The 23,971-nt window shown below is 36.3% G+C and overlaps 3 protein-coding genes and 3 pseudogenes across 8 annotated transcripts; 1 reads left to right on the forward strand and 5 right to left on the reverse strand.

The window, feature by feature from the left end:
• Positions 1 to 136: 136 nt before the first annotated feature.
• LOC18993440 (protein PHYTOCHROME KINASE SUBSTRATE 2) lies at positions 137 to 1,573 on the reverse strand. The gene has a single exon (XM_006416968.2). The coding sequence runs from the start codon at positions 1,553 to 1,555 to the stop codon at positions 212 to 214; it is 1,344 nt and encodes a 447-aa protein (XP_006417031.1). The 5' UTR covers positions 1,556 to 1,573; the 3' UTR covers positions 137 to 211.
• A 451-nt stretch (positions 1,574 to 2,024) lies between these two features.
• Positions 2,025 to 4,476, forward strand: LOC18993441. 5 transcript variants are annotated; one of them, XM_006416969.2, is made up of 10 exons: positions 2,026 to 2,318; positions 2,480 to 2,571; positions 2,803 to 2,910; positions 3,107 to 3,189; positions 3,274 to 3,407; positions 3,511 to 3,560; positions 3,644 to 3,736; positions 3,823 to 3,914; positions 4,025 to 4,131; positions 4,204 to 4,476. In XM_006416969.2, exons 1-10 carry the CDS (start codon positions 2,103 to 2,105, stop codon positions 4,243 to 4,245), a joined length of 1,017 nt encoding a protein of 338 aa, XP_006417032.1. In that variant the 5' UTR covers positions 2,026 to 2,102; the 3' UTR covers positions 4,246 to 4,476. The 5 variants fall into 5 exon arrangements, with proteins under 5 accessions (XP_024008554.1, XP_006417032.1, XP_024008553.1 ...); XM_024152787.1 differs by having other exon boundaries at positions 2,040 to 2,318; positions 2,474 to 2,571; XM_024152788.1 differs by having other exon boundaries at positions 2,080 to 2,318; positions 2,799 to 2,910.
• A 9-nt stretch (positions 4,477 to 4,485) lies between these two features.
• LOC18993442 lies at positions 4,486 to 6,630 on the reverse strand. 2 transcript variants are annotated; one of them, XM_006416970.2, is made up of 8 exons: positions 6,461 to 6,630; positions 5,999 to 6,322; positions 5,813 to 5,884; positions 5,585 to 5,652; positions 5,336 to 5,486; positions 5,152 to 5,235; positions 4,944 to 5,033; positions 4,486 to 4,843 (listed from the first exon to the last, which is right to left on the reverse strand). In XM_006416970.2, the coding sequence occupies exons 2-8, from the start codon at positions 6,260 to 6,262 to the stop codon at positions 4,754 to 4,756; spliced, it is 819 nt and encodes a 272-aa protein (XP_006417033.1). In that variant the 5' UTR covers positions 6,263 to 6,322; positions 6,461 to 6,630; the 3' UTR covers positions 4,486 to 4,753. The 2 variants fall into 2 exon arrangements, with proteins under 2 accessions (XP_006417033.1, XP_024008557.1); XM_024152789.1 differs by having other exon boundaries at positions 5,999 to 6,327.
• A 4,858-nt stretch (positions 6,631 to 11,488) lies between these two features.
• On the reverse strand, positions 11,489 to 15,654 carry LOC18993444 (annotated as a pseudogene).
• Positions 15,655 to 16,645: 991 nt separating this feature from the next.
• Positions 16,646 to 19,452, reverse strand: LOC18993445 (annotated as a pseudogene).
• Positions 19,453 to 20,925: 1,473 nt separating this feature from the next.
• On the reverse strand, positions 20,926 to 23,338 carry LOC18993446 (annotated as a pseudogene).
• Positions 23,339 to 23,971: the final 633 nt, after the last annotated feature.

A 23,971-nucleotide genomic window follows, 5' to 3' on the forward strand; every position in this document is an offset into this window, starting at 1 on the left:
TTAGGATTGATCGGTGATTAAAATTGATTTGCAGTCCTCAATAGGCATTCTTTTCTTAATAAAAAGCGAACTGGATTACCTCTTGGAAGAAGCAAATTGATCAGAAAAATCATTTTCAAGAGCAAGAAATTTAAGATGGTATTAACAAAGCAAATCTTTTTCATTCAACAGACATTACATGTAAAGAGAAAGTAGTTCAGTTTTTTTGGCATCACTGAGTATACAGAAAAGGTGAATGCGTGTGAGAAAACGAGCTACTACTGATCTTCCTCCTTGTTTCGATACTTGTTGGATTAGCTTCTACCGGGAATCTTGGAGCATAACTCGGTGTTCTGTTCACGCTTGTGTACGAATCACCTGAAACTCTAACATATTTATGACTCTTGCAGCCCAATAATAAACCTCCACTGCTCGATTTTCGTCTCTGAGGCGCGGTTTCTCGGTTTGATTTGGCGATCAGAGGGATTCGAGGAATCTGAAAAGACCGGTTTTTGACAGGACTTGTCGCACATTCAGACATAACAGAGTAATCCGCCACACTAGCCGTTACTACACTCCACGCTATGCTTACCTCACTTGGTGCATAACCATTCGGTGACTCTGGATCGCTGCTTCCTTGCCTTGCAAGGAAGGGTTTTGCCTTTCCTGTTACGCTCTCAATCTCGAAAAGATCCGAGCTTAAATCGCTCACACTCCCATCTTCCTCTTCTTGTTCATACTTCACAGAGAATCCACGTTCCTCTGTTTTCGCAGAGCTCGAGTATTCCCATGGAAATTTCTTCTGAATGATTCTCTTCTTGATTAGAGGAGATCCAAAGATTTCCAGAGACTTCCTCTGCTCTAACATTGCTTCTTGCTGTTGTTGATGAATCTTCATCTCTGAGCTCAATTGGGTTTTGATCTTCTTCAGACCAGAGTTTCTTCGCTGCTGCTCGTCGACGACATCTACTGAATTCCAGTTAGAACAAACGCATCTGCAACCAAGATTCGCGAGAAAACTCTTCTTGTTACTCACCTTTTGATTGCTACTTACATCCTTCTCCTGCAAGAAACTGTTGCAGCTAGAGTTGTTCTTGTTCTTGTTCTTCTTCTCCGATTTGTTCTGAAGCAACAAGCTCTGACTGTTCCAGCTGGATTCAGATCGAAGACTCGGAGTTTCCGAGGAATTTATCGAGCTTTGCTTCGGACCAATGAAGATTCTCTCGATTGAAACTTCTGGGTTTGGTAAAGGAGACACAGGTCTAGGACTGTGGTCGGAATCCATATCTCCATTGAAGTACTTCTCAGCTCCAAACACACTGATCTCCAAATCTTCAGAAGCTTTCTTGCTAATTCCAACAACATCGTGATGCTCCTCTGGATCGATGTTCCTGTTCATACCACTCATTAGGTTCTTCGGCGTGAGAGCATCTTCCTTGCTTGTCAAGTAAGAGAAAGAGGTAGAAGATGAAGAAGAGAAAGGACCATAGAGGCTGAGGCTGTTACTGGTATTATTGTTCATCAAGAAATCAAAAGATTTATTTGGAGTTGAAGAAGATGAAGTTAAAGTAACCATTTCTCTTTCTTGAAATTTTGCATTACTATTTCTTGTGGAGGATTTACATTTGGGTTTAAATAGAGGAACGTGACGAAGTTACTGGTTTTCTCTGAATCTAGGTGTCAATTGTTCAATGGATGTAGGGTCCACATTACTAGGACAATAGGGCCAATTTGCCAGTGATTCTGTGCTAATGCTTGAAAATGATATTAACTATTTTTTGTCTTGGTTATAACGAAAAATGAATTTTTTTTTTGAAATGAAAATAAAATAAGTGGATATCATTCTCCCAAGGAACAAAATTACAAATCAAGAAGCACGAGGGATGTATTTATTTTGTTCTACATACTGACAACGACCTTTTAGTCGTTGAAGAGTTTGGGCCTCTATTGACCTAAACAGGCCCAGTGAACGTCATCGTTTTAAGCAAGTACACTGATACGGGTTTTTCTATCCGACCCGTTTTAGTCGGACCTTATCCTCTTCCTCACTCTAACAATCTTTTTGCTTTGGTCGAAGTTTTTTTAAGAACAGGAAAAAAAGATTATTCAGTCAAACAATTCAAATGGTTTCGCAGATAATCTCGTGTTTAACTGAATCTTCGTCTCTTTTCTGCCTCTCCGATACCCGGAGTTTAATTCTGCCGAAGACTTATAACCGCTTCGGTTTGAGCCAGTTTTCTCCGGGATTTGCTAGCCGCCGGTTATCTAATGTTAATCGGAGGAAATGGAGATCTGCTTGCATTTTCAACTCTGGGAAAGAACCTGGAGGAGACGAAAAGGTCGATATTTCTCTGGCTCTAGCTTGATTAGATTCTTGTTTAGTTTCCGGGAAATTTTCAGGATGATTTTTGTTTTTTCTGAGGCAGTTCTTTGTATTTTTGCTCAATTGGATCCCAAATCTACAAAATTTTTAAGAAAATAATTGTTTTCTTAGTTACAGGGAGGTAGCTCAGAGTGGGCGATACTTCAAAGATGGGAAGTTCCATGGGAATGGCAGACAGTTTCGTTAACTTCGCTTGCTTGTGGATTAAGGTACTCTCCATTTTCTGACGCCATCAAAATCTTTCCTTTGGATGAATTAAGCCTGGAGTTTGATGATAATGATATGGTTGAGTAGTTTAATCTGAAAGATACTCTCTCTTTATTGGTTACAATAGTAAGATTTTGTTTAGTGACTATCCTCTGTGTACGAACATAACATCATCTCAAGCTCTTTAACTATTCTCAATGTAATGGAGTGGGATTAATTTTGTTCCCAGGCAGTTTTGTTTTGACAGGATTGACCGAGATGTTGGCCATACCGTTTTTAGGAATCGACGTTGAGAAACTGAGCTTGGACGAAAAGGCGGAAATTTTATTCCTGGATCAAGGGTACCACCATTAACTACTAATCTTTGTGTATTTTTTATCACAGTCTTACTCTTGTACTTGTTCATGTAAACTGATTTTAGAATCTTAGTGCTTTAGCCAATTTTACATAGGATCACCTCTGCTCCCTCTCTGAGTTCTTAAGCTATTAAAATACTGTACCTTGCGTTGGATAACTTTATCTGAATATATTTTGCAGCATAACAACTGCAGTGGTACTTGCTGTCATATTCACTGTTGCCAAAACCTTCGAGCCACTTCCTGAAGACATTTTGCGCTATGGTACTTCACTCTTCTTCTTTTTTTTTTTATTATTGGGATTGTCTTGCAATGTTTGCTCGTTTATTTGGCCTTTGACCTCTTCAGATTTGAAACAACCCTTCAACCTGCAAAAAGGATGGCTCGTGTGGGGTGGGATCGGTCTGGCTGGTGCTGTTGGTGCCATTGCGTTAACAGGTGTTGCTTTATCATTGTTCAAGACAGAGACACCCCAAAGAGAGGTTAGGAGAAGTCAACACCATATGTTATGTTTTTTTGTTGTTGTTTTCCTTCCTGAACTGTCTGATGGATACAGTAGTAATGAGGTTAGTATGATGCTTTCAGGTAGACTCTTTGATGAAGCTTTTACCATTAATTGGATCCTCGAACATAAGGTATTATCCGCAAAGAAATAGAGAATTGAGATGAGCATTAATACTAGAATTTGATCACATCGCATATGATGATGATGGTACAGCACCATAAGCTTGGTGGGCATAACTGGAATCCTTGCACCACTTCTTGAGGAGACCGTGTTTCGTGGATTCTTCATGGTGTCTCTTACCAAATGGTAAAAGCTTTTGTCTTCTTCTTCTTCTTCTTCTCATTAGGTTCTCGACAAAAGCTAGCTAGATTGAGTTTTGTTTCGCATTTCAGGGTCCCGACCCCAATAGCGATCATCATCAGCTCAGCTGCTTTTGCCCTTGCCCACCTCACACCCGGTGAATTCCCTCAGTTGTTTATTCTAGGTAAAAAAATAAAATAAAAAATAAATGAAAACAATAGCACCTACCATCTTATCATATATGTTTATAAACATCTCTGACTTGAGAGGTGTCTCTGTTTTCATCTGGTTTAGGTTCGGTATTGGGATTATCATATGCGCAAACCCGCAATCTCATTACCCCAATGGTCATTCACGGTTTTTGGAACTCAGGAGTTATTTTGCTGCTCACTTTTCTTCAGGTAGCTAGAAAACTCATTCCTGGTATCACTAAGGACCTATCAACTCTTAACTTATGTTTTTTTTTTTTGTAGATCCAAGGGTATGATATTAAGGAACTATTGCAGGCAAACTAGCTTTGAGTTTTGCTCTTTGTTATGTCCGCAATCAACTTGAAAAAGCTTCACCATGTTAGTAAGATTTTTTCGAAAGAATTCAAATGTATAATTTGAGTTTTGGTCAAGTTATATAATGTGATACTCTTAGCCTTACTACAAGTTCATGGTAGTATTGTATGAACGACAATGATATATAGATGATATTTATTTATTATTGTGGAAAAACATTAGTAATTCTATTCATATAATCACGCGTCTGCGTCTTTCCCGTATAAAGTGAAATGCTTGTAATGTTATTGAAAAACTCAATGCTACATTACAAAAAAAAATCACATCTTTCAGTTTATGCAATGCACAAAGTCAGAGAAATTAAACTCTACATACACAGAATCTTTCTTAGATTCTTTTACTTAAAAAAAAAAAAACTCTACTCTAAGTTAGGACTCCCCTTTGTTATAGCTTTCACCATATCTTTTTTATGATGAAATCAATGAAAAGCATGTTCCTGAACTTTTTGTGTAAAAACTCACGGCTCCATCGACAAATAATTAATCACAGCTCTAGGTTGATGTGAGCTGAGCACCAACGCAAACCGGGTGGCCAAAGCCGCTGCTTCCTGTTCAATCAGTTTTTTTTAATATAATTATGTTAGTATGTCCTAAAGATAGTATCAAAATGATAAGAAAAGTTTGTAGTAAGTGTGTTTAGAAGCTAACCTGTCTTTGTCTTCGCCGATGTAACATACTAATGGCTGATGCCATGATGTAGCAAGGAAGAAGAAAACTGGCAGCTCGGAGTAAGAAAAGCTGCAAAGAGATTTAAGATTATTTTGTGGTTCGGAGTTTAAATTTTTATGAAACTTTTAGAAAAATGGCCATCTTCACCATTTGCATAAATTGTTACAGAAACTTGATTTTAACTTACAGAAAATATTGAAGAAGGGTCCTCATCATCATCATCTGCATAATCTGGTATAGTCAGTGCGTATCGCAATAGAAGAGTCAACAACTGCAAAAACGAAAAACAAAAATAGAGGATGTTATCAGGTTTACAACTCGGTCAAAAAAATTGGTAGTGGTTGAAACTTGTCTTGAAGCTTTAGGCTTACTATTAGAGCAGAAATGCGGAAAAATGCAACTAGACTGGTATCTGAAGCTGTGTAATCATCATACTCGGACTCTAAAATCTGACGTTCAGCTTCTGCGATTGCAAGGAGCCGTGGATCATGTAAATCCAAACCTGAGATCGTCCATCCTCCACTACAAACAGACATTTTATGTCAGAACCATTACAAGCCATATGCATAACCAAATCTTAAGTTAGGTCTATGGCAAAACTATGAAATTGATGATCATACCCAATGTCAATTGTAGTTTCTTCAGATTGGAGCCGAGGTGGTGGGGAGGTATATCCAGCTTGGTATGGCTGAGTAAAAGAAGTTAAAAGGGTGTTAGATATCATGCATGAACATTGAGTTGAAATCTCAATCATCGATTAGAAGTCTCAAGCTAAATCGTTATAAGTCACTCTATATGAATATAGTATCATATTTTGCCCTTATCAAGGTAGAGAAAAGCGTATATACCTGATGACAAATCTCGCATAATGTGTTTCCCTTTTCATTACACCAATGTTGAACACATTTTCTGTGAGCATACTGGTTAAAAAAACATTGAGTTGATGAGTCATATACTCATTTTTCTCAGCTATTTCTGGATAAACATAGTGAGAGAGCATGAACAATGGGAAATTTAAGAAGAAAAAATACTACCTTTAGGCTGCCATTGCAAGCACATGGGCTCTCGAGATTCTTAATAGCCGATTCCTCTTGACAAATCCGGCACTCCGCCGAGCAAATCAGTGAATCTTCCTCCGTAGTTGTAGAATCTCCGTCGTAGATATCAATTGCACTATCCTCCGCCACCGCCGTTAGGCCATACGGCTCAGGCGTCTCTGATTCAACCTCCGGGATAACCGGAACCGGAGGTAACGGAACCGGCCGCATCAATCCATCGACATATATGTGTTCACTCATCTCAATTTCACAAACACTTGTCACTCCACTTTATATCTCACGAAATCCAGATTCAACACACTAAACTACCGAGAAATCACAAGAATACCAACTCTAATGAGAAATGAATCGAGAGTTTGCGAATTCGGGAAAAATCGAAGAAACCATAGAAAACGAAAAAAAAAAAAACGAGATACTGATGAAATCAAGAAAAATCACCTGGAGAATTTTGGGGAGAGATGTGTTTATAGCGTGAAGAGGAAAGCTTTCTCGTCCTTGATTTAAGAGCAGAAAAATCGGGAGGAATGTAAGCAGAGACGCAAAGAACTTGTGGTTTGCTTCCAGATTATTTTCTGGAGAAGATGCAAACTTTTTTTCCTTTTTTTTTCACAGAGATTTTCCCGTAAATAAAGCAAATGGAGAATAGCTTTTTATAGCGGAAGAAAAAAAAAAAAAAAAAAAGAGGGAGAGAGATATAACGACGTCTGAAAAATATAACGGCTCCGTTAGTTAAAGCCGTTGACCAGAGTTATACGTTATAATCGGCTTCTAGTGGCAATCTAATATATATAACTCCTATTGGCATCCAACATAGATTATAGTTAGGTAGGAATTAAGATATACAAGCACATACACATACATATTGATTTAGATATACAATACAAGTTGTTTGATTAATAAAAGTATAACCAAGTCAATAACTCAAAATAATACAGCGTATAATATTTATTTATTTTTATCCGAAGATCAGTTCAAAACTCATCAGTTACACAATAAATATTGCTTTAGGGGTGATTGGTAGAGAACCTTTTTAAAGCATATAGATACAAAAGAAAGTTTTAAAAAAATTTGAATTCAACTTTAACAGAATCAAAGCTTTAATCATCTTGTATCGCTAACATTCTACCTAAAATCTCACAAGTCACAATCCAAATTTATTCTCTTTCTCTTCTTGTTTTCATTTTTATTTTTAACTAGGGATTGCCCCGGGCTACGCCCGGGTTTTCAGAGATTTCTGTGTAATTAAGTTTAGGTTATAATTTGTATTTTGAATATATAGAAAAACACATAGATAGTGAGTTCATATTTAAACAATGCATATCATTTGAGGAACTTCGAAGACCAATGATCATTTTCTTGGAAGATCTTATCTAAACCCTGCAAATAGCAAATGATCAGTCAAGAACGTAAGATAGTAAAATGATCCAAAACCTAACAATGATACTAAAGAACAAAATAAAAGCCGTGCGATTCCCCTCATGAGCACACTGCTTTTTCTGCTGCTCATTCAGAAACGTTTCTTGGGATAGCTTGTTAATTAATCAGTCATGCATCGAGCTGAAGCCGATTGCATGTTCTTGATGTACTGTTTTAGAATTCATAAATCATCTAACCATTGTTTTAGATACTACTCGAACAAACAACAAAGAGATATACATTACATACAATAGCTGAAGTGGTGATTTCATTAATTTACCTTGTATAGAACTCGGCGGTTAAAATGCAGTCAGAATCAGTATCCCAGAACTAATCATGATCCCATGGGTAAAAATGCAGAAGGATGGGAGGAAGAAGAATCATTTCAAAATGCAAAGTCTTCACATACATGCAATGAAAAGGTAATGGTTGGCAAACTTAATGGTAGATATGATCGACCTCCTTATGGATCGGGTCAACTGCATCAAGTAGATTTAAGAGCAATCGTAAGGTGGAAGAACATATTGGCCTGATGCTTTTCGTACAATATTATATACTAAATATATAATAAAAATGTAAAGCTGTATACAAACCTGAGGAACATGAGTCTTTGGATTTGTGCGAGAGCATTTGAGACTGGAACCAAATGGAACCAAATTTTTTTTTATATATAGAATGGAACCAAATATATTACATATATATATGTACCTCAACTCGTTCATGCTTGCTCTTCATAAACCAGGAGACCTCTTTCCCGAAACTCCTTGTTCTATTCTCTTCCTAATTTTTTTTCTTGCCCGTCATGAATTCCACGAGCCTAGATAGAGGTGAAGCTTTGTTGAATTTGCTCATGAAAAGCCTCTTCAATATCACTGCATTGGACTTGCTCTGTTTTCTCCTTACCATCAACCAGTACAACTGCGAAATTTCTAAACAATGTTTCAAATCTCAATTCTCACATCCAGTGCGATTCACCCTAATAAAAACCTCTTTGATGGAAGGACAAAAAGTAAAGGCCATATATCGTTGTTAAAATTTTGGTCTTCATAGTAAGCTTTAGGTAGACATCATCGTACGTTGTAGCTGTCTTTTTGATCTTCTTGCTTTTACCTCCAGCAATCAGATCAATACTCTCAGAATCAACACTGGAAGCAAAATTCAACATCGAAGTACTTAAAAAGGATGGTTAACCGGAGAGTCAGTTGTGACAAAGAAAATAACTCAATCCAAAACCAGAAATCCAAGAATTCACTCAATGATCTAGAAATATAGATTTGTGATTCGAAAGATAGAATCTATACGACTGAAAGGTTAAAATGAAACTCAAAAAAGGGAAAACTTTAACAGGAGAGACAATCAGAAACGGAGACTGAGAGATATTGAAAGGGGGACGTACCATTGTAGCTTCCGGGGATGTGGTGTCGGCCGTGGAAGTTCTGCAAGATAAGTTTCGCCGTCGATTTTAGTGTTTATTCTTTCCACTATGGGCCAAGTTAATGTAGAGATTAAGATAGCTTATGAACTATGAACATTAAGTAAAGCAGAAACAAATCTAATCACCAAAAGAACTGATATGAACAGATTAAAGAAAGTTTGATGTTGAAGAGATAATAGGCGCATTTGATCTTAATATGTAAGTCAAAACAATCGATCATAAAACTTATTTTCTCTTGCTTTGACTTTCAATATAGAAAAATGTTATCACAAACCTGTCCCCTTCGCAATTGAAGAATGGAGATGAGAACCGACACTTCCAACTCCAAATCAATAATTCTTCAACAACAAATCAGCACAAAGTCCACAGCTAGAGCGTATTTGATTAAGAAGAAGCAGGGAGAGAGATATGGAGAAATAAAAGTAGAAAGAGAGAGCGTCAGTTTGGATTTTGGAGAATTAAAATAAGCTTAACAGACACTTCATCTGTGAAATCCTTATTTTGCAGAAATTCTTATTTAATGTTTATCCTTATTAATGGCTGGTTTTAGTTTAAGGCTGGTTTGTAACGTCAAATTTTTTTTTGTCGATTGAATTTTATGTTTTTCCAATGTATTTGAGATGAGAGAAAAAGCAATCGTTAGAGGGGCTCATAGCTAGTAGGTGGAGACGAAGGAGACATAGCAGGCGAAGGAAATTATATGAAGGTATCGATTCAGATTTCTGGTGTTTTCTGGAAAGTTTAGCTCTCGCCAACGATAGAGAAGATTGGGGTGGAGATTCTTTATTGGGCTGATGGCTTAATTTTTTTGGGCCTGTATTTAATGTCTATTCGACTTTCTGCGTTGCAATAAGGATGATGATAATTGAGTTTTTCGATGATGTGGCATGTTTTAATGTTTTTATTGGCCGATTATTTTTAAATTATTTTTGTCGACGTGGACAGTCTGAGAAGCCAGCAAATAAATCCCTTTTATATAAAGGAGAAGCCACTAAAAATTACTTTTAATTTTCACCTCCAAAATCGTCTGCAGTCAAAGTTTTAAATCAGCAGTTTCACAGTCACATTACCTACCCATCATCCCTTTAGTATTTTAGATTTTATTTCGCTGAAAAGAACTGTCATTAGAAAATAAATAAAATATCTATGTAATTAGGGTTTTCTGTTATTTTTTTAACTTTTCAAAATTGACATATTGTGTTATTTTTATACAGTTATATACTATGTTTTAATAAATACATAGTTTACTGAGCCCTAGTTTAGTAGTATAATACTATAATGTAGATGATTTTTTCTCAATTATATTTATATTAGAATGGATAAGGTTTTAAAGGCAAGAGACAACTATGTATGAAGAATAGGATTCATTAAAATATACATTTGGTTTGCTTCACCAAAACAAAAAAAGTAAACACTTGGTTTAAAGAGTATTATAGAACTCGCATTTTATTATACCTTTAACACATACTAACGTCGTTGACCATAAGACCAGGTGCATATTTTTTGGCAGGTACAAATATAGTCCCAGTTGTATGTTTTAAAAATTATCGACTGTTGAGTTATAGAGATGGTCAATTGTTCAATAAGGAAATTAAGACTCAACAAGGAAAGACATTTTCACATTTATATACGTATAGACTATTGTGAATGAAGACAAACGCTGTCGACACTTATCAGAAATGTTTAGTTATAAGGATTTGCGAGTTGAATTTAGATTGATTTTGGATTAGAATCAACGCAGATTTTTCAAATTGTTTTACCTCTTATATTGATCAATAAATTAAATATGCAATACAAAATTTATATGTTTTTTTGTTTCAACCTTAAAAAATCGATATGTTTCTAAACCACTTCTGAATAATATTTTAGGAAATAATTTGGACAATAAGATATGTATTTTGCGATCTCCCAAATCTGACTATAAAGTGAATATCGTGAAATTCAAAAAAGAGATATCTTAATATTATTATTAACGTATTTCTATTATATATTACTATGTTTCTTTACTGTATTAGAATTAGGTTTTGAAATTTTAAATTATTTGGTGTTAATTGTTATTACGTGTTTAGGATGACTACTGAAATAATAATTATTCTATAAAATCTATCAAAAGTTAAAACTTATATGCGTTTTAATTAGTTAGTTAAGAAATGAAGAAGCCTAAAGAATATAAACATTGGTCTGGAGACTGAAGTACAGAAGAATAGTCTCAATTCCAGAAGATATTCCAAGTCTAGAAAAAACATTGAAATTCTATCTGGCACTTTATCTGAAAAAACTTTGAATGAAGTGAAATTATATCGCCCAAATTATATCTGGCATTTCAAATAATCTTAAGGTCGCAGAAGTTTTCTTGAAATGTCGAAATTACACACATACCGCCACACACATATATATATATATATATTACGGACAATTAAAAAATATCGTAGTAACTTGGCATTCAATATTTTATGAGTAAGCCAACCTTTTTAATTTCATTAAAAGAAACGACGACAATGGAATAATAGATAGTTGCAAACACAGTTTAACGTAATAAAAATACAAAGGTAAAAAAAAAAAAAAACTTAGGTGTTTTATTGGAAATATGAGATACATCATAGCAAATCAATACTTCAGCCAAGCATTTTTCTAGATTTACCACTGTAATCTAAAGTGGCTATAGAAGTTTCTAGGATAAAAGCCCCCAGTGCCCAATCTAGTGGTATGTCTTTTGCTCCTGCTTTACTTGCAAACTCGATTCTGCAGACAAATTAAACATGTTGTTTTTGATCGGAATTCAAATCCAACATTCATTGATATAAGTGTTCTTGAATTTATGCAGTGACATTTTACCTTCCATCATCAAGAGCAAAACCAAGACTATCGTGAAGCATTGAGATAATATATGCTGATGAGAAGCAATAATTAAGCAAATGTTTGTCTTGTTCCGTTGGGTATTGTACTTTCAATTCCGACCAGTTTTCTCCACAGAATCTCTTCCCGGCTGGAATCATTTCAGACAGCCAATCTTTCTCATGCAACTCAAAGAACTAATTCATACAGAGACATATGTATAAGACCAAATGTTCAAACAAAATTAGACATAAATGTTGACGTTGACCTACATATATGAATTCATGGGATCTTAACTATAGCTAGTCATTAATTTTATACCTTGGAGGTGTAGTAGAAACTTGCTGTAGCTAAAAACCGTCCTTGAAGATCAGGTGTGAATGTTGATCCAATAGAACAATGCTCAGAAGCACAATTCTCTGTACACAACAAAAGCTGCATCCATGAGAGATCCAAGAATATTGAAACGGCCGATAACGACATTCAGCTATGCTAATAAGGCTCTTACCCTTTCCTTCATGCAACATTGCTAATGTAGCCGTTCGGCATTCAGTGAAATTACCAGCAGCTTGAAGTGAGGCTGTTAATCTGCTTTCTTCGGTCGAGTTTTGTCTCTTTGAGACGAAGATGTATCCTTCAGGAGTACAAGGGTCAGTAACTATTTCATCTTCTGTAGAGTGTGCAGCTGCAAGGATTAAAACACTGTATATGAGTTTTGAAGGGGGAAAAAAAAGAAGAAGCTTATTTCAAGTTGCCTAAAGTCAAATGTTGCTAATTGATTTAGAGATTTATTAACAATATATCAACCTGAGTTGTGGAGTGCTTCCCATAACTTGTCATGTGCTGCATTCTTCAATGAGACAAAAGTTAATAGCATTCTTCAACCTTAATGAAGATTTAAAATCCTTAGTAAAAATAGAGACCATGAGGCAGAAAATAGGGACACAATTACACTAAGCTTCCAAAAGAACCTTTTTTTTTTTGATAAAAAACCGCCAGCTTCCGGCAGAAAATAGGGACACAAGTTATTTTGATAAAAAACCCTAAACGCTCCAGCTTCCGGGATGATAAAGACAACTTTATCTTCAAGCCCGTTTTCTTCGTGCTGTCAAGCACGGCACGAACGGCGCCAGGAGAAACGGAAGAAGAAGGTATGGTGTGGGGGCGAACGACTTTTCGTCTCGGAAGAGGTGGTGAAGCATGAATTACCGCCTCAAGATCGTCTTCGGCACCTCCTGTTTCAGTAACGTTTTCCTCGGCATTGCTTTCTTCAATCTCCTCGACCCCTTCGATCTCCTCAATCTCCTCATCGATGTTCGGCCCAGCACGAGCATCTGTCTCACGAGCTTCTGGTTGTCCGGTCACTTCGACTCGTGGTCGAGAACGGCTACTATTGGCACCAACCGATTTTGAGTTTTTTCGGATTAACTGTGGAGGGTTATTCTCTTCTTTAGACGAGTTCGATAGATGAGGGTTTGAAGAGGAAGAGCTCGGTTCTGAGGATTCGCGACGATCTTCCGGAAGGATTTGGTTAGAAGAAGAGTTAATTGAAGAGCTGGAAGACATCTTTGAGTTCGGAAAAGTAGATCTAAAGGGAATCTGAGAGAAATGAAGAACAGTATGAAGATCAACCGGAAAAGAATGAAGATTGATCGGATAATTTGAAGATCGAACGGAAAACTCGAAGGTAGCTCGGAAAAATCAAGGATTCGCGGCGGCGAGAGTTGAAGAAACGAGAGGAAACAAAGAACAAAAGCTAGAGAGAGAAATGAAATCTAGAGAGAAGGGAGAGCAGCGTACCTTATATATGCTTGAGGCGAGAATAATGAATGCGAGAAGAAGTTTGCCTTTTATACACAGTGGGAATCGTGGGTTCCTCGATTTTCGCAAAGATCCCGTAATTCACGCGCCTCTTTGAAGACAGGGGCGAAATGTCCGGGAATGCGAATCGACGGCAGTTGCCGAGCTCGGTTCGTGATCCATTAACTAAGAAATGAGTTCGACTGAAAGTCATCCCCTTTCACCGAACTGAAGGGGGGGCTAACAGTTGGAGGTGAAAACCGCACCCCGGTTTTCTCCGGTACAAACCGAGATCGGCAAACCATAAGCCCGGTTTACGAAGGGACGTACCGAGAAAAGATGGGCCGAACAAAGATGGGCCGAATACGGCCCATCAGGCCGAGGTCGGTGAGAAACCTCTCGAAGAAATAGAGAGTTTCCGTGAGCTCGGTCGAAACAGGAAAGTTTCCTAATGGAAAAAGGAAACTTGGGAGAGAAAAGGAAAGGAACCGAGAGAAAAGGAAACTCCTCTCGGCCCCATATCGTCTAAGGCGGGCTTGAAGACCGACTTAGGAGATATATATAAAGGGAGACGAATCGACACCAGAGAACACAAGTTATTTTTCCCGAGAAGACTTAAAGACTGAGAACTCATTACGATAGCTTCTTAGTCGCATTAAGTCTTAGTTCGTTATTACCTATCGAAATAACCGAACTCAGTTGTATTTTGCTTGATTCGATCTAATAAAACCGAGCTTCCGATCTAAATTACTGTTTAGTCCTTTGTCGATATTTGCATATCAACATGGATGAATAAAAGAAAACAATCACTCAAAGACAAGTAGTCTGCTCTCAGAAGATACCTGTCCAAGATGGAGGAAGCTGTGACTGTATAGACTGTATGCAACATTTCCATACGTTATTGTTTGCGATAAGTCCTCAGGCATAGGCTGACTTGACACAAATGTCACCTAAACAAATCATCCACAAACAATCAGTTTTAGGTTTATCTTTCAAGTCTGATAACAAAATTGACTAATAAATAACCTGAGCAGAAGCCCCTCCGAGTTCAACAATCCCCGTTGTTTGCAAAGGTTCACCTCCAAGCGAACCAAGTGCATAATTTGCAACAACCCAAGAATACTTACCTTCATCAGATCCTGTAAAATATTTTCAAATAATATAGTTGATTAACGTCTGATGGATAAAGGCACATTTACTGCCACAACTAGTTACTAGAGCATCTAAACCAATTACACTTTCACGTACTTGGTCAAATGCAAGAATTGATTCCACAAAGACTAACCAGTGATAACCCATGCCCAATCGTCTCGAAAGTTAAAACCAGAAGATCTAAGAACTTCTCTGGTGACTTCAAGAATTTGTTCCATAACAGTCTCATTCAGCAATCTCAACCCAGCAGTGGCCATCAACCTAATGTCACTCTTCTCCCACATTCCCTCCGGAACTCTCCCCTTTGCGAACTTCACGAGCTCAGCCACTGACACGTTCGCTCCTTTAGGATTATCAGCATACGAAGACAAACCAGGATTCTCAGACTCCTTCGCGTAGTTGTCCTTACCGAAATCGAAAACCGGTTTTCCGGATTCGAGCCAGTACCGGAACACGTGAGCTCGGGTCCCAGAACTCCCGGCGTCGATCACGACGCTGTACCGTTCGAAGGAGCTTTCCCGAGGACGGAAAGCAAAGAATAGAGCTAACGTGATAGCTACGGAAACGAAGGTTAGCAGGATAATCGACTTGGAGGGTTTCCACTTAGACTTGGACTCCGTCGGCGATGATTGGTCGTGGTCAGGTTGTATCTGAACAATGAGAGGATCCGTCTCCGATGTCATTTTCCCAAAACCTGAAAACGAGCATGAGATCGTTTAAGTAACCGTTTAAAAAAAAACGACCTAGAAAAACAATGACATCTTGACGTAGTAGCGTGAAACGCAAGAAAACCAAAAAAACGTAACCCGATACCTACCAATTTTTGTTTTCGCTTAGGATAGGTCTAGAACCTGATTATATAATCGGAGATAACCGGCGATGAAGCTCGTCGGCCGTCGCTACCCTCAGTCTCTCCTGTTTTTCGTCTCAGTCTCCAATGGTTGTCTACTAACTTTACAAAACACCTGCTCTTTATATATTACTCAATATGCATCGTGATTCATAATGCTTTGCATAAAAAATATATATAAAAAAATAAAAAAATAGTGATTCATAATGTTTTGCATACAAAATAAAAATCGTGATTCATAATGTATTGCAAACAAAATTAAAAATATTTAAGATCGTGATTCATAATGTTAATTTGCATACAAAAATGATTAAGAAAACGTGCGGAATTCACACATTCATAATGTTAATATTAGTTTTTTTTCTTTTTCGTAAAGACATTTGTTTTTTAAGCTTATTAATGCATTTTTTACTCATCAATAATGAGAAAATTATAAAAAGGAATTCTAAAAATATTCATTTGTTTAATTGAATTGCTACTGATTTAGAATTATAGAAAATTGTTTAGTAGTACAAAAATAATGTATTTCAAAGTTAACCATGTGAGGGAACTGCAATCACATTGTGATCGTGGCCTGGCCTGACACAAGGTTAGAACTCTTGTTCTTCCGATCAAGTAAATTAGTTACTTTGAAACAATAATTTACGCAGAGTTACGATTTGTCACGTACAATTAAATCCAATTCCAGAAGATATTCCAAGTCTAGAAATTAAAAAAACTTTGAAATTCTATAGAGCAACAAAATATATATCTTGTGAATTATTGGCTTCGATCAGCAGAATGACACTTGTAAGAATGTACTTTATTTTTTTTTAACTCGCTTCAAACTAAATTCTACGTAGAATTCGGTTAAGACCTAGTAGTGGAAATTAGTATTTTCTTTTTTTTGCAGACTTTTTTTTTTTTTTGCTTCCTTTACTTGTAGACTTAAAAAGTAAGTCAGATCAAAAACAATATATATATATATATATATATGATATTGAATGAACTCAAATTATATTTGGCATTTTAAAATAATTGTAAGGTCGAATAAGTTTTCTTAAAATGTCGAAATCACACACATACCGCCACATACATTACGGACAATGAATATCGTAATAAGTTGGCATTCAATATTTTTATGAGTAAGCTAACCTTTTTTAATTTCATTAAAAGAAACGACGACAATAGATAATTGAAAACACAGTTTAACCTTATAACAACACAAAGGTTCAAATAAATAAAAAAACTTAGGTTTTTTATTGGACACTTGAGATACATCATAGCAAACCAATACTTCAGCCAAGCATTTTTCTAGATTTACCACTGTAATCAGAAGTTTTTAGGATAAAAGCCCCCAGTGCCCAATCTAGTGGTATGTCTTTTGCTCCTGCTTTACTTGCAAACTCGATTCTGCAGTCAAATTAAAACAAACATGTTGTTTTCGATCGAAACTCAAATCCAACATTCATTGATATAAGTGTTCTTGAATTTGTGAAGTGAAATTTTACCTTCCATCATCAAGAGCAAAACCAAGACTATCGTGAAGCATTGAAATAATATATGCTGACGAGAAGCAATACCCAAGCAAATATTCTTCATTTGTCGTTGGGTATTTATCTTTCAATTTCGACCATTCTTCTTTACAGAATCTCTTCCCGGCTGGAATCATTTCAGACAGCCAACCTTTCTCATGCAACTCAAAGAACTAATTCATACAGAAACATATATATAAGACCAAATGTTCAAAAAAAAATTAGACACAAATCTTGACGTTGACCTACATATATGAATTCATGGGATCTTAATTATAGTCATTAATTCCATACCTTGGAGGTGTAGTAGAAACTTGCTGTAGCCAAAAAAATGTCCTTGAAGATCAGGTGTGAATGTTGATCCAATAGAACAATGCTTATAAGGACATTTCTCTGTAAACAAAAAATACCAAAACTACACACATAAGAGATGAAGAAACTTGACACGAAGAACGATATTCAGCTATACCTTATAATGATCATACCATTTCCTTCCTGCAACATTGCGAATGTAGCCGATCGGCATTGAGTGAAATTACCAGCAGCTTGAAGTGAAGCTGTTAATCTGCTTTCTTCGGTCGAGTTTTTCTTCTGTGAGTTTTGGTCGAAGATGTATCCTTTAGGAGTACAAGGGTCAGTAACTATTCCATCTTCTGTAGAGTTTACAGCTGCAAGGATTAAAACACTGTATATGAGTTCTGTGGGGGAAAAATAAGAATGAAGCTTATTTCAATTTGCCTAAACTCAAATGTTGCTAATTACTTGAGAGATTTATTAACAATATCAACCTGAGTTGTGGAGTGATTCCCATAACTTGTCATGTGCTTCATTCTGCAAAGCGACAAAAGTTAATAGCATTCTTCAAACTTAACAAAGTTTTGTTGGCATGTTTTACATTTTTTATGAAATTAATTTAAAAAAAAAAAAAAAAAACAGAGACCATGAGGCAGCAAATAGGGACACAATTACACTAAGCTTTCAAATAACTTTTTTTTGAAATGGGTTCATGAAAGAAAACAACCACTCAAAGACAAATGCTCTACTCTTAGAATTTACATACCTGTCCAAGATGGAGGAAGCTGTGACTATAAATTTTGTAAGAAACATTACCATAGGTTATCGTACGCGACAACTCAGGAGGCACAGGCTCACTTGACACAAATGTCACCTAAACCAATCCACAAACATGTCAGATATAGGTTTATCTTTAAGTCTGATAACAAATTTGACTAATTAATAACCTGAGCAGAAGCGCCTCCGAGTGTAACAATCCCCGTTGTTTGCAAAGGATCACCTCCAAGCGAACCAAGTGCATGATTTGCAACAACCCAAGCATATATACCTTCATCAGATCCTGGTAAGATTTTCAAATAATTACCGACTAATGGATATAGGCACATTTACTATCAACTCAACTAAGCTAATAGAATATAAAATGAAACTTCAACATATATAAATCCAATAATACTAACAACATGTGACACACGATATAACACCAATCAAAAGAGAGATCCATATCTATTATATATATAATCTTTAATTCTAAGACCAACAATTACGTTTGGTCAAATGTAAGAATTGATTCCAAAAAAGACTAACCAGAGATAACCGATGCCCATTCGTCTCGAAACCTAAAACCAGAAGATCTGAGAACTCCTCTGGTAACTTCAAGAATCTGTTCCTGAACAGTTTCTTGAAGCAATCTCATCCCAGCAGTGGCCATCAACCTAATGTCACTGTTCTTCAACATTCTCTTCGGAACCCTCCCTTTGGCGAATTCCACGAGTTCCTTCAGTGACACGCTAGCTTCTTCCGGATTATCAGCATACGAAGACAATCCAGGATTCAGCTTCAAGCTAGCGTAATTCTCCTTACCGAAATCGAAAACCGGTTTCCCGGATTCGAGCCAGTACCGGAACACGTGAGCTCGGGTCCCAGAACTCCCTGCATCGATCACGACGCTGTACCGGAACGAGCTTCTCCGATTGAATATAACTGAACGGAAAGCAAAGAATATCGCTAACGTGATAGCTACGGAAACGAAGGTTAGCAGGATAATCGATTTCGTGGGTTTGGGCTTGAACTTGGACTCAGTGAAAGTGTACGTCGGCGATGATTGGTGGTGGTCAGGTAGAATCTGAGCCTTGAGAAGATCCGTCTCCGATTTCATTTTTTCTCAAAACCTGAAAACGAGCATGAGATCGTTTAAGTAACCGTTAAAAAAAAAACGAACTAGAAAATCAATGAGATCTTGACGTAGTGTGAAACGCTAGAAAACAAAAAAAAAAACGTAACCCGATACCAATTTTTGTTTTAGCTTAGTACTGACAACTGAGTCCGAAGTTTCTTGGTCTTATGTCTAGAACATGATTATATATAAACGGAGACAAGCTCGTCGCTACACTTCAGTCTCCTGTTTTTCCGCTCAGTCTCCGATGGTTGTTTACTAACTTAAGTACTTTACAAAACACCTACTCTTATATATATTAGTCAATGCATCGTGATTCATATGTTTTGCACAAAAATAATAAAAAATAAAAATCGTGATTCATATGTTTATGGCTAAGCGACACAGATGAGACAGAGACACGTAGGTTCATTTAAGCGTGGTCGGAGGGAAGATTCCAATCTTTCCAATCATAATGATGGGGTTCTGCTGTGGTAATATAATATTAGCCTACTAAATTAGAAAAAATCTTCAACAGTTTTTCTAATTCAATACATCTACATTTTTTTTAATGTATTATTAAAGACTAATTTGAATAGAAAAAAATTGAACCGCGCGTTTCTTCAAACCATAGGCCTTTGATAGGTGGAACTAGGCCTGAAATTTTCGGGAACTAGGATGAGAATTTACGGATAAGGGATGGGAATAAGAATTTTGGGAATCTGAATATACTACCCAAAATATTCCCACAAAATAACGGGAGGAAAATTAACGGGTATGAGACGGGAATGAGAAATTAGGAAATCAAAACATATTACCCATACAATCCCAAAATAAAATATAATCGGGAAAAAAACGAGAAAAGAACGGGAAAGGACGAGAAAATTTTGGATAATTAAACTAAAATCAATCTTTTGTTTTTAAAAAATTATTATTTGTTAATAAATTGAAAAAACTCATTATTTATTATAAAAAAATTTTCAATTAACCAAAATTTCTAAAATTTCACTTTATATAATTACCCAACAAGAAGTTCAGATAATCCCATTCTAGTCCATACCCTTTCCTTTACCCATTCAAATATTATTTTTAAACCCGAATGAGAAATTCCTTTCTTAAAATGTTCGGGAATTTCAGGACAGGTATGGAACAGGACGGATTATCCTTCCCGAAAAATTCAGGCCTAGGGGGAACCACGTTGTTGGATATGGGGCATTTTGCCCGTATTAAACCAGCTGAAACGGTATGATGGTCACCCATATTAATTGACTTTTACTTCCTTTATTTTTACTTCTCGTGTGGCCCCCCTGACTAAAGAAGGATGTTTTATTTATTTTTTTCTTTCGTAAGGACATTTCTTTTTAGCATATTAATGCATTTTTTACTCATTAACACTGATGAAATTATAAAATTCTAAAAATATTTATCAGACTATTGATTTAGAATTATAGAATTTTTTTTACTAGTTAAAACGAATGGATTTACGTGTTGGTGTCGCGATAAATTAAATTAGTAACTTTGAAACAATAAATTTTATATAATAACATAATAACTTGGATGCACCCAAGAAAAAAAAACATAATAATAAATTGGACAGCAAAGCTAATTTATTGTATTAGAGTGTAGGGTATGAAACTTTTATTATGTAGATGTTAATTACAGTACTATTATACGTTTGGGATAACAACTGCATATATAATATTTAATCTATAAAATTTTATCAAAGATAGAAAAGATGAACTGCTCTGAATTACGCTGAATTACGATTTGTCACGGACAACTGAATCTCTATTTCAGAAGACTCCAAGTTTAGACAAACTTTGAAATTCTACAGAGTAACAAAAGGTATATTTTTGTGAACATTGATTACTGGCTTCGATCGATCAACATATTACCTGTTCGAATGAACTTTCTTTTCTTGACTTTCAAAATAAATTGGCTACGTTACTTTAGCCAAGAATTTTTCTAGCTTTGCCACTGTAATCAGAAGTGGCTGTAGAAGTTTTTAGGATAAAAGCTCCCAGTGCCCAGTCTAGTGATATGCCTTTTTCTCCTGCTTTATTTGCAAACTCGATTCTGCAGAGAAAACAAACATAGTTTCTTTTTATCGAAAACCCCAAAAAAAACGACATCTATTGATATAAGTGTTCTTGAATTTGTGGCAGTAACAATTTACCTTTCATCATCAAGAGCAAAACCAAGACTATCGTGAAGCATTGAGATAATATATGCTGATGAGAAGCAATATCCATGCAAATACTTTTCTTTTGTTTTTGGGTATTTCACTTTAAGTTTCGACCATTCTTCTTTGCAGAAACTATTGCCGGCTAAAGTCATTCTAGACAGCCAATTCTTTTCTTTTAGCCCAAAAAACTGATCCAGAAAGAAACATAAGACCAAATGCTCAGACAAATTATCCACAAATCGTGACATTGACTAACATGAATTCATGGGATTATATACCTCCGAAGTGTAGTAGAAATTTTCTGTAGCCAAAAACCTTCCTAACAATAGCTGCATCCATGAGAGATCCAAGAATATTGAAACCGAGAAACGACATTCGGCTATGCTAATAATGCTTCTTACCCTTTCCTTCTTGCAACATTGCTAATGTAGCGGATCGGCATTTTGAATAATCACCAGCAGCTTGAACCGAGGCTGTAAATTTGTTTTCCTCAACTACGAATCCAGATGAGTCCTTGTGTGAATTTTTGTCGACAATGTACCCTTTAGGAGTACAAGGATCAGTAACTATTCCTTCCCCTGTAGAGTTTGCAACTGTGTGAGCTTTGACGGAAGAGAAGATTGTTTCAATTGCTTAAACTCAAAACTGCAATTATATAACTTTACAAAATCTTCAAGTTCGGTAGGTTTAAGATTACCTGAGTTCCGGAGTGATTCCAAAAACTCTTCTTGTGCTGCATCCTACAAGGCGACAAAAAGTTAATAGCTTCTTGAAAATTATCAAACGATAAATATCCATTTTCTTGGTAGCATTTATCAGCAATTTTGAGGAAATGTAAGAATCAATAAACAGCAAATAGGGACAAGTTACACCAAAGTTTCCAAACAACTTAAAAAAACAAAAGATGAATCCAAGAAAACAGGCACTCAAAGACAAGCACTCTGCTCTCAGAAGTTACCTGTCCATAGTGGAGGAAGCTGTGACTGTATAGACTGTATGAAACATTTCCATAGGTTATCGTACGAGAAAACTCACGAGGCACAAGCTCACTTGACACGAATGTCACCTAAACCAATGCACAAACAGTCATCGTCGACCATTCACTTAGAAAGTCTCAAAAATACCAAATTTGACAGGGGAGGATATTAAACCTGCACAGAAGCCCCACCGAGTTCAACAATCCCCGTCGTTTGCAAAGGATCGCCTCCAAGCGAACCAAGCGCATGATTTGCAACAACCCAAGCATACATACCTTCATCAGATCCTGGATAAAATTTCCCAAAGATATTTCAAATAAGTACCGCCTAATGGATACAGGCACATTTACTATCAACTCAACTAAGCTTTACACACAAAAAGAAGAGAAATTTAAAACAAAGATCCAAAGTCCAACAAAACTACACCAAGAGTTACTCCCACAGAGTTGGTCAGTGATCAATCGATCTAGCCCAAATCGTAAACAAACAAAAAATCAATTTTTGGTCAAATCAAAGAATTGATTCCAAAAGACTAACCAGAGATAACCGATGCCCATTCGTCTCGAAACCTAAACCCAGAAGATCTAAGAACTCCTCTGGTGACTTGAAGAATCTGTTCCTGAACATTCACTTGAAGCAATCTCATCCCAGCAGTCGCCATCAACCTAATGTCACTCTTCTTCAACATTCCCTCCGGAACTCTCCCCTTTGCGAACTTCACGAGCTCAGCCACTGACGCGCTCGCTCCTTGAGGATTATCAGCGTACGAAGACAAACCAGGATTCAGCTTCAAGCTCGCGTAATTCTCCTCACCGAAATCGAAAACCGGTTTCCCGGATTCGATCCAGTACCGAAACACGTGAGCTCGAGACCCAGAACTCCCGGCATCGATGACGACGCTGTACCGGAACGAGCTTGGGTCTGTTCTCTGATTCCATCCGGAGAATAGAATTGGATAGAGAGCAAATAATAACCCCAACGTCATATCGACCAATAATCTACAATTTTTTTTACCGGAGGGATAAACTATTTAAAACAAAAAGTAATTTTAATTAATTTTAATTTATATATGTTATTAAATATGTACAAATATTGTTTACAGATATTTTTAAAAACCTTAAGTAGTACCGTACAAAATTAGTTTTCTTAATAAGAAAATTATATCTTGTTGACAAACAAACTATTATAGAAAATTTGGATTTATGATATTTAAATTAATTTCTTTGTAGTATTTACTTGATTTTTGTTATACAGTATAAGGGGAAAACTATGATTTCTTTCATTTCCTTGATTTGTGGTTTTTAAAAGCATATTTTTAATATTATAACTTATAAGTATCCACATTATATACTAGGTCTATATTTTGTTACATTATAATTTAGATTAACAAAAAAATGAACACAAAATTCTGGCAATTAGATCATGGGAAGGTGGCTTCTATGCTGGAAATAAATGACTTAGTTTAAAATTACAATAATTTGATTAAAAATAAAATAACTTTTTGTTTTTTTTTTTACCAAATAACTTTTTTGTTAAGAGTGGAAATTACCAATACGGAAGTCAAAGTTAGTAGGAGAATCGATGAAGCTCGTCGTTACTCTCAGCAGTCTCCTTTGTT

The sequence above is a fragment of the Eutrema salsugineum genome, unplaced genomic scaffold (assembly GCF_000478725.1).
Source record: "Eutrema salsugineum unplaced genomic scaffold, Eutsalg1_0 scaffold_5, whole genome shotgun sequence".
NCBI classification, from domain to species: domain Eukaryota; kingdom Viridiplantae; phylum Streptophyta; class Magnoliopsida; order Brassicales; family Brassicaceae; genus Eutrema; species Eutrema salsugineum.